The 11,098-nt window shown below is 35.6% G+C and overlaps 1 protein-coding gene across 3 annotated transcripts in view; it reads right to left on the bottom strand.

Moving 5' to 3' along the window:
* Positions 1-3,669: 3,669 nt before the first annotated feature.
* LOC135692454 (uncharacterized) overlaps positions 3,670-11,098 on the bottom strand; it is a 39,740-nt gene continuing 32,311 nt past the window's right edge. For all 3 annotated transcript variants that reach the window (XM_065210588.2, XM_065210581.2, XM_065210596.2), the window contains 7 exons: positions 9,162-9,247; positions 8,493-8,544; positions 6,884-6,952; positions 6,185-6,265; positions 5,519-5,619; positions 5,073-5,202; positions 3,670-4,803 (listed from right to left, as the gene is read on the bottom strand). In XM_065210588.2, coding sequence (XP_065066660.2) covers positions 4,408-4,803; positions 5,073-5,202; positions 5,519-5,619; positions 6,185-6,265; positions 6,884-6,952; positions 8,493-8,544; positions 9,162-9,247 — 915 coding nt within the window. In that variant the 3' untranslated portion in view covers positions 3,670-4,407. The remainder of the gene's footprint in view (positions 4,804-5,072; positions 5,203-5,518; positions 5,620-6,184; positions 6,266-6,883; positions 6,953-8,492; positions 8,545-9,161; positions 9,248-11,098) is intronic.

Genomic DNA, 11,098 nt, shown 5'->3' with positions numbered 1-11,098 from the left:
GTGAATGACAAGAAGCTGTTGTATTTTAAATTTTTTCGCTCGATTATCATCTCTGGATTCAAAACGCTACGGTAGCAAAGCGTTTGCTATGCTTATAAATGATACAGACTATGGCCACTTTAACTGGGTATCCCTTGCCCGCGACCTACAAGTACTATACGAAATACAGCCATCGGAAACTCGTACAGCTATTAAAACTAAAGTGATAAGCCATTTTAGGTCAAAAGTATTAGAAAGGCTAAATGAACATATAACTGAAAACAAAAAATTAAATTTATACGCCTCTTTTAAAACAGTTTACAAATTTGAGCCCTACCTTGACTACATACAAGATTATACCATTAGAAGCGTATTAGCAAAACCAAGGGTCAGTGCTCATAATCTCCCAATTGAAACTGGACGTTTTAGTAAGAACAAAACTCCAAGAGACGAAAGGTTTTGTCCGTATTGTAAAAGTCTAAATATTGACGCAGTTGAAAATGAAGTCTATTTCCTTTTATCTTGCTCCCTTTTTAATGAGGAACGACAAAAATTCTTAGAAGAGATATATCGAAGTTTTCCAAATACTGCTCCATTGAACGAATTAAATATGTTCATTTGGCTAATGAGCCAAGAGGGTTACTACATAACAAAACTTCTAGCAAAATTCTCCAAGAAGTCCTTTGAGAAAAGGTCGAAATTCCCAAGCGACCCCAGCATTCAAGCATTTAATATTTTTATACAATTATTATAGCTTAATTATTGAATTTCGTTCATTATAGAGCCTGCATAACTTTGTAGTTAAATTATTAGTTTCGTTATTGTTCGTAGCTTTAAAAAACTCACTTATATCGCTGTAAAATTGTAAGCAGTTAAGGGCCATCCCGGCCTAGATACCTGTATTTTAAATAAATAAATTAAATAAAATTGATTGAGAAAATTTTAATTCCTGAACAGAAATGTGCATCTACTTTGTCTCGATTATTTTCAGTAGGCCATGTTAACACATCTACAATGCAGACATTGCAAGGATGCAAACGTTATCTTCTGAAATGGTGCAAATAATAGACAATTAGATAAACTATACCCCAATAAGTTAGTAAATAGAACAAATAAAATCAAGCAGTATATAAACAGTCAGTGGTGGAAATTATGTGGGTTTGGGGGGGGGGGGGGCTCGGGCCCTAATCTAATCTAAGGGGCGTAATTGCCAAATTTTCTGCTCGCTTCCGCTCGCAGGTGATCCACGTTTCCTTTTTTGCCCCAGGGGCCTTTATAACCAGGGGCGCAGTGGCTGGGGGGGGGGCAGGGGGGGCAGCCGCCCCCCCTGGCAAAAATTTTGTCGGATTGGTGGAAAATCCAACGTTTGTCGGAAAATTTGAAATATTAGACAAAATGTAAGGTTTTCATCGATCTTGTCTAAAAGGTCGCATATTTTTTTAAACCTGTCGTAAAATAGTGCATGATCAACGCCATGACTTAGAAGAGGAAAATTTTGTCGAGCGACGAATACGCAGAAAGAAAAAGATGTCAGGGGAAAATTGCATAGATGAATTAGAGGGAAATAGGGAATCCGTATATCATCGTGATAGTGGATACAGCTATCAGCTCAATGAATACAATATTTACGTCTCATAAGGCAATTTTGACAGATTTTGCCTTGCTCAACCCTGAATGTTTTCAAAAAACAATTGAAAGGCAGTTCTGTGCAGTGTAATTCAAAAAGGTTGCGAAGAATTACGGCCTGGATGACGAAAAATTAAGAGATGAGTACAGCTCTTTCGCCAATGATTACTGTAAATTTTGAAAAGTTAGAGAAAAGAGCAACCCTCTCCCGGCTGCAGGAGGAAGAGAAAACTTTTCAGTTCCATTCAATTCTTCAGTTGATGATAAGTATAACCTGCAAAGTGCCTTTCCACAGCTGGTCCTTCTTTACAAGGTTCTCGTCACTTTGCCAATAGGTTTAACAAACTATGAAAGAGCTTTTTCAAAGCTAAGGATTGTAAAAAAATCGGCTACGGTCAACGATGGGACAGGACCGCCTTTCCTCTTTGTTAACAATCAACGTCGAAAGTGATATTTTACAGTCGATAGACTATGGTGACATCATCGATTTGTATGCTGCCACACCTCTTTTGAGAAAGATGCTGCTTGAGTAACAGTTTATATAAATTCAGTTAAAAGAAAACTATTCTTTTGGACGCGTTATATCTATTTAAGGTTTAGCATAAATAAATGCAAAGTAATTATGATGCGACTTAAAACTTGCCAAAAACTTTTTGCTATAAACATCTATAAACACTAACTTGGCAGTTTATTGTCTAGTATAGCGAGAAGACTTGTAGGGTGTAAATTTATAACTAGTTGCAGTTTTGTTCATAGCGATTTATATTTGGTAAGTTTTGTTAGAATAAAGGCTATTGTTGAACTTGAAGGTGTATAACGAACGATTCATTCGTTAACGATTTCCAGATCCATTCGTGATATTGTAGTATCAAGTGTTGTAGTATATGCAGCAAAGGTAATCTTCAAGGAATGTATTGAGAAAAAATTTGTCGGAAAAATCATAGTTTTGTCGGAAAATTTTCAGCTTTGCCCCCCCAAAAAGTTAACTCCCACTGCGCCCCTGTTTATAACCTCTCTATGCCCTTTCTGTGCAAAATTTGAACATAGCATAGCTGATAAAATATTAGCCAGTACAAAATAATCAATCAAACAATATATGACCAAAATCAAAACTGCTTGTGAATTGTATATTTAATTTCAGTTCCGTGAAGATCAGCCAAAATTTTTATAGGATTGATCTGAACAAATAAAAAGTTATTTTCAAACGTATTTCTCACTGACGAAAACAAGATAAAATGCATAGAATGAACGTACGACTTGTCAAAAGTGTTATAGGTCTACCTCTTGTATCATCAATTGTCTTGATGAGATGAGATATCAATCTTGATATCAAAAAGCACAAATGGATTCTTCTTCTTGCTACTTAATTATGGCGTGGTCAGCAAAGATTTCTAAAGAGTCCCGTCAAAAAGTCAACTATTTTTATCAAAATGTGCAGTTTCTTTGAAATTATACATGGTCCGTGATGTTATCTTGTCGGAAAATCGTAGGCCTGGCCCCCCCCCCCAAATGAAAGCCTGAATTTCCGCTACTTTCACCTTAGATTGTAGGTTTGAAATTACCTGCTTCACAAAAAGTGGGGGGGGGGCATGGCCACCCCGGCCCCCCGGTGGCGTGGGACAATCATGGAAACAAGGTCAGCTTAACCTTTTAATGCTATCCCTGTCACTGAAGTAAGGGGAGTTTATCTTTGCTTTAAATTCACATGTCACCAGAGCTTCTCTACGTTGTTTCCAGAGCACTCAAGCCTCAAATCAGATCACCGAAATGTAAGAATCAAAAACTGTAGGGAATAGATATCGGGTTCGGGGATTCTAATTTTTGATAGATCTGAAATTAATAAATATTTTATTCGCTTTTTGAGCACCTTATGATCGAGAAAGTTTTCATCCACAGTAAATAATGTGGAAATGTTGAAATCTCATAAAAGGTGAAGCTCTGTTTTCATGGTGAAGCGGCTTGAGATGATCTTCTGCTACAGGGCTTTCCATGGAACTTTGGTAGACATTTTATGTAAGATACAAAGCATTTCTAAGAAGAATAATGCGCAGCAAACATCGGGAATCTGGGTAAGACAGAAAGTAAATAATGTAATAATTTACAGCATGTCGATAATTACAATGCTTCAAATTGCTTCTGCATATCAAATGTACAAAACACTACAAACTGAGTGTCAGAACAATATTAAATTTACAATATATACTGGCAATAAATACCACATAAAATTTGGAAACACAGTAGTGTAAATATTTCCAGAAACTCTACGCAGTGACGTTTACGAGTTTCCAAGCATACCGGTCAATTAGAAGAATGCCTCAAATTAAATAGAACAACTTTGCACTAAAAAGATGAAAACACCGTATCCTTTTTTGAAATCAAAATGTGAACCATCATATCTGTTCTAATGGTGACTGTGAATAATGAAATTACTTCATATCGTTTGCTGGCAATTTTTGGGAATTTTAGAGATCATTGATCCAGGTGTGGCAGCTATTCGTGAGAGATACCAAAACCAATACCTATATTTGAAGTGATTTGGGATAAATTGTCGATATGACAAAAAGGTAATTTTTATGTTTGAAAAATGGGTGGACTGTGGCCTAACCAGTCAACCCTGCGAAAGTACTTGGTCATTTTCAAAAATCATTTTTCAAAGTACTTGGTGTTTAAAATTGACTTAACTCTTCGACCGGGCTTAGCTTTTTAAACATAACGGCACTTTGATTTGTAATTCGATCGTCTGTTTTGCACGATTAGAACCATTCATGATAAGACCGAAAAACCTAAACGAAGAACTTTGGACTACATTACAACACAAGTTCTGCTCTTCACGGTACGCGAATCCACTCGTGTTGTCGTGTTTGATATGCGATCGCTATCAGAGCTTGTTTCAGTCGCTTCACTAATCTTGCGCTTAAAGCTTGAATTCAGAAACAAGTCAGACCCTAGCGCAGAACCTTGCATAGGCGGTCTAAGCTGAGAGTTCCGTGCAGATAAGGGTTTATGATTAGCAGGCGGTGACCTGATTTCGCTATTGAACCTCTGCGAGGCCAGACTACCCATCTGCATAACACTCGTCCTTCTCACATTATTGCAATCTTCCTTCGCTTCGTTTATTTTCTTGTCAACTAGCAGCTGCGACTCTAAGCTCTTGACCTTTCCTTGTAACTTTTTGTGATCCGTTTTTAACTTGTTTAGCTAAAAATTAAACAGTATGTATAAGAGTTTGTCAAAAAACAGACTAAATTTTCAATGGATGACATCATGTAACTCTGGAGAGGGAAAGTTTTCAAGAAGAGGCAAGATATGACAATAATTAAGGCAATGAATCGAAAACAACATAGTGTGAAAAATGACAAACATGATGCAATTTTCATAAAACATCGCAAAGCCAGTAAGTGTAGATAAACATAATAAAACTGTAAGAAAACAATATAGATAAAAAACCTGGCAGAAAATCATTTTACCTCATTTTCTAGATCTCTGCAATTCTCCTCTTTTTTCTCAACGGTTATTTTCGTTTTAACTAAACTATTTTGCAGCTCTCTAACTTTTTCTCTAAGTCCTTGTATCTCTTTCTCGTCGTGTGTGCATGCTCTGAAAATATTTGGAATAATTTTACTTGATGGTGGGACAACTACTTCATAAGAAATCTTTCCAATGAAAGTCAAAATTTATCGCATCTGTACCATATCATACAATTTATAGATCTATTTCTCAGTCCATCTATACAAAATATTCAGAAAACGTCGCATAACTTAAAAAAAACATAATTTAACAAGTGATGACAAGGTTGAAAAGTTTACAAATTAACACGCAAGAAGAGCAGAAAAATGATAAAATTTCTTACAAGGTGTCACATTGACACTACTAACATTTCTAAGAAGATATCCTAGCAAAAGATAAAACATACTTTATACTAATTTCTTTGTTATATTCATTTTCTATTCGCTCAGATTTCGCTTTCAATTCCTTTTCTCTTTTTCGAAGTAGACGAGAAAATTCCTCCAGCTCCTATGAGAACAAAAAAAGAAAGACGATCTAATGTTGTGGCACTGACATTGGCGAGGCAAGCATCATAGCGAGGTTAAGTCAAAGCATAGCAGTTTAAACAACGGTGTTTGTACGAAAGAATACAATCAAGTTTCTTTTCAAGACAAACATTTCAAAGTTGTACAAAGTAAGCTACTGATTAAATTTACAATGATCTGGATACTGTCTTGCATGTTAGCAAAAATTATAAGAGCCATTACAGAATCAGCAAAAGGGTTTGAATATTTAAAAAAACGCTTTGGTTCGAAGTGTGTTGTGAGATTCATATTTTCACTTTTTCTATAGTTTGATTTATTCAAAGCTTTGAACTAAGCATGATAAATAGAGAGGAAAATTTTATAGTGACTAAGGCCCTTTTATATCAAATCTGTGTTATAATTATCATCATTTTAAGAAATAGAGATACAATTTAGTACCCATAAAAAGCACCAAATTAATAACAATACAGAGACGTAAAGGTGACTTTTATAATTGATTTAAATACGATTAATAAAGTAAGAATACTGGACTGTGATTCGACACTTACATCCTGTAGAGTATTCAAATCGTTTTCTTTGTCATTTAAGGAAGCATGCCTTTTATCTAGGTACTGTTCGTATTCTTCAATCTAAAAAATAATATGAAGTTGTAAGTTTTTCAAAAGCACAGTGCTGAAGCTATTAAAAGTCAGATCAAAGATGTGATAAGATGTAAATTAATTAAACTTTTCTCTGCAGATGATTTTTTATAATCTACTTTTGCATAATTCTAAAAATCACTGATTTTAAGATTTGACTTCAAAGAAATTTTTTTCTTTAGTTGATTTTCTCTGCAATCATCAGGACTATATACTAGCCAAAAGCACCTTTTCTCAGAAGGCCTTTTTCAAAACGGTTTTGAAAACTTTTCATCTCAGAGACCTTTAGCCAAAAACCCTCAACATGATGATTTAGATGTATCTTTAGAGCCTATTGAAATCAAACCAAAAATGGTCTCAGGATGTAATCACCTGTTAACAGATATGTAAATAACCAAACTATTTCAATTGTATTTAAATAAAATCAATACAATTTCTTGGACATGATAGCAGTTCAAAATGAAAAACCGCCACGAGTTTAATCTTTAGCTACGTTTTTATTGGAACTGCTACTTTTCTTTATGAGGCGAATTTGTTCTAGGGTTAAGTTCATCCCAGAAAGGTGGCTAACTGTTGGCTACATTGGCTACTAGTTATCAACAAACACACCTCCTCTTCCCTTTCGAGACATTGCTTTTTCCTCTTTAGAAGGTCCTCTTCTAGATTTTCCATTGATTGCTATAAAATGAAAAGGAATCGTTAGAGACTCTTTGCATTTAACTAGGCAAAACTATGGTAACTGAGAAGACATAGAAACATAAGGCATACATAGATGCTGACATGAAATAAAAACTGCAAGACCTATTGGCACCAACTGAATCACGGGACAGGATTTCAACAAACTTCTGCAAAATCATTTTTCTAGGGCCATCAGCAGGGAGCATGAGCAGAGAAAGTTACATTACTTTAAAACTAAACTCATTCAGTCACATCTCCCATTGTTTTAGAAACAAAGACCATTGTCCTCTTAAGTATTGGGGGGGGGGGCGGTCACCCCCAGGGCTGGAAAATGTCAGGCAGCCCATTAGCAGCGCTGCCAGGAAATGTTTGGCGGAAATTCATTGCCGGAAATTGTTGATGTTTGCCAAGAAATTTTTAAGAGTGAAATCTCCATTGCTTGATTTTGATATGAACATCAAATTTATGTTACTCTCATTCTACAAAACGCATTTTTCTTTATATACATACACGCTGTATAATTTTTGCTCTGCACTACTAACAAAAAACAAAGATTAGCTTTCAAAATACAATCATCTGGTATCATCAGCTTTTGTTATACCAAATTTCCAGCTATTCGGGCATGATTTTCAGCTACTAATTTAATTCAAGCAAGGTGAAACAAAATTTATTTCTTTTTTTACATTAGCCATTCTAGATAAGTAAAAACACTTAAAGACAGCCAGCCTTGTTACATCAATTGTATTGAAGATGAACATGCCTCAAAACCTGTGTAGATGTGCCCATTATTATTCATACTTCTCTACTGGCATTCGCATACATTTTTCATCGCTAGCTTAATATAATGTAAGCGTTTTGGGATTACATCTTTGCCTCTAGCACCACCCCTGATTTAAAACATTAATTTTAACCATTGAAAAATAAAATAGCATTCTTACATGTTGTATGAAATACTAGCTTTGATGATAAAAATGAGCAGCAAACATGAAACCCAGAACAAGATATAGGAAACATCAATATTTCAAAAGTATCTAGTTTGCTAGTACTGATATGAAATTAAATCAAAGTTAATTTTGATTTTCAGATCTACTAACTTTAACCTTGAAAACAAACTATGAGTATGCTCAATCACATTCTCCTTGATCATCTAATGCAGTAGAAATGAAATGATTGCTGTTCGAAAACATATCAAGCAACTTAAAATATCACTTTCAGTGGCTGGAAACTTTATTGAAGCTTTGCAGGAAATCTTGAATTTTTTATTTTGCTGCCAGGAAGAAAATTCTTTTTTCAAGCCCTGGTCACCCCCAGGTGTCTGTTATTGCTTCTGCAGCCAACCAGTCTCTGGCTATAAGTCTAAAGGGAATAGACTCTTTGGTGGATGTACTGAGAGAGCCTGTAAGAATCATTTCCCCGGCTTCCTTTACAGCTTCCACAGTTTAAAACCCTAGGGCATGAGCTGGAATTTACATCAGCGAAAGGAAAGTGGAGAATCTTTAAAAAAATTTGTTCAAAACAAAACAGTGTATCAGCTCCTCACCTTTTCCTGTTCATAAGATTTCATTTTCTCTGCATAATAACTTGAATTTAATCTAAAAAAGGAATAATAATAGTAACTGCATAGTTTTCTTCAATGTTATGATGATAGTCACTTTTATATGCAAACTATTTCTTAAGTCCCTAAATGAAACATATAGCAAAATATCACAAACACAAAAGGGAAAAACATTAGGTTAGCTTTGTAGCCAAAGCAAGAAAACTTTTCATGATATGTGCGGGGATCATCAAGGCAGAGGGGGTATAAATCTGCCGTTCCATTCAATTTTAAGCTGAAGTCTGCCATTCCAATCGTTTTTAGCCAAAATACCCTCCTTGAAACTGTTGATAGATGTGACCAGACCATGTTGTGACCAGACCCTTTTTACAAGACAACAGGTGAAGCATTTCACAAGCCCTTAAACTTTAAAAAAAATTGTATTCCTTGTATCATTTTTCAAAAATACCTTTTCTGCAAATGTGCAGAATTCCTTTGTTTCACAGCAAAATTGCTAGATTTCTGTAATCTGTGACAAATTTTCTTCAAATTATTCTGTTCTGTAAACCCTGATGACCCTCACATATGTTCTATTCATATGACAGCAAAATCATGCTGTGGTATGCACAATGTTATTTTCATATCATTTCTAAGTTTACAAACATGTCAAATTACCGTTCATCAATGCTTTGCCTCAGCTCATCTAATTCTGTCATATAACTTTCTCTTCTTGTCTGATATTCCTCTCTTAGCTTCTTCATCTAAAGAATAGAATATGACATTTTTAGCAAGATACAAAAACGAAACGGGATAAACAGCAGATCAAATTCAAATGATAGGTGGACCCTGACTTTCAACATATGCTGGTAAGAAATCAGCCTCACCTCAAATACCAAGATACAATTTTTCGTTTGAGGGAGGGGGGAAGGCCAGCTCTGATAAATAAGTGAAAAACAGCTATATTTTACAAAATAAAAGTATTTTACATATAATACGCAAGTTTTTGGGGGGCCAAGGCCCCTCGACCCTCTACCCGGTATTTATGTCCTTGCTCAAGTATGACGAAAAAGATCAAGTTAAAACTTGACATCAATCACACACAAATCTTACATTGTCAGACAAAAGATATGTAGCTTTGGTTGGTAATTCAACTCCTCATACAGATAACGGGCTATGCTCGAAACGTCGTTATTTATTTAAAAAAAATTTCCTGGTACAATTTACTTACATTGATCGTTATTATAGCATTATATTGTACCGCACGCAATCTAGCATATTTATGGAATATCAACTCCTCAACTACATATGTATAGCCCATACAACATGCAATGGCACTGTAGAGTGGGTATGAACACAAAGTAGAGGTGCAAGCTGGTGTGAAGTTTGGGAGGATAATCTACTGGAAATTTAGAGACCACCCTATTTGCAGCACTTTACTGCTATAATTTCTGGCAGCCTTATTTTCCGTGGTAATACAAAAGTGGGGGTGGTTCTAGTTACCCCTGATACCACCTCGGCGTCATCACTGGGCACACATTTAGCAGGAGAGAAGACCTATGTTGAATTTTGCAATTATCATTTTGAGAGAAGTGGGAGGTAAGAATGTTTATTTGCAAATCATGTACCTAAGTATTAAAGTTCTTCATTTTATGCCCTGGGAGATTTGAGTCTTTGAAATTCGAATTAAGAACGCCCCCTCTGTAAACCTGCAGGTTGGAAAACATGTACGATTCTGTCAACGTGTAGCTGCGAGCATCTGCAAGTTTCAGCAAATCGTGATCTTTTGACCTTGGGAATATCGCGAGGTTATGATCAGTTAGATAAAGTTTACAGCCAAACCAGTTTTCAACGACAGCTATTGCATCAAATTAATTAACAATTCATCTATTCGATAATTAATTATTTTAAAAGAAGTCGCATTAAGGACTTAAAAATGAATATTTTGTTATCTTTCTTTACATTTAGTACATGGATATGATACAAAAAGAGTGACTACACAAGCAAGTTTAACATGGTTTCAATTTGCACACACAGGCTTGCAAAAATCTGTTTCTTTCAAGACGATGCAAAAGAAAGGGGAGGTTAATGACTGAACCCCGGAACCGCTAAACTACATATTCAGCACAACTAAATCCAAATCAGATAAGTCAAATCATTAGAAATCAGTTTGTGCCACCAGAAATAAGAAACATTCGTTTCAATGTATCACAAGCAAGCAAGTTTCGAAACTTAAAGAGAAACATAGAAAATGATTTTAAGCAATTCAAGAAAACTGGGCAAGATAAAGAAGATGTCAATTGAAAAGTATATATTCAAAGTGAAAAAACTTTGCTTCAATACTCACACGTTTTGAAGTCGACGAAAAACTATATCCTATTCGAATCTCTCCGCACACTAATTACAATAAACAAACCAGACTGCTTCTCACTAGCTGCCAAATTTTGTGTAAATAGATACAACGGTTCGCAGCCCGCCACGGCGTGAACACAAGGACCGCCATGAGGGGACGTAGTGGACCGAGACTTTGCCCCAAAAGGGTGTAGCAGTGCTGTGCCATGGGGGCACAAGGCAAGTGTTTGAACAACCTTTCTTAAATGTCAAATAAAAAACCT

Source organism: Rhopilema esculentum, chromosome 10 (assembly GCF_057945365.1).
Source record: "Rhopilema esculentum isolate cy_ngs chromosome 10, ASM5794536v1, whole genome shotgun sequence".
NCBI lineage: Eukaryota > Metazoa > Cnidaria > Scyphozoa > Rhizostomeae > Rhizostomatidae > Rhopilema > Rhopilema esculentum.
Note: the sequence above shows the minus strand (reverse complement) of the source record. Positions and strands in the feature narration are given on the sequence as shown.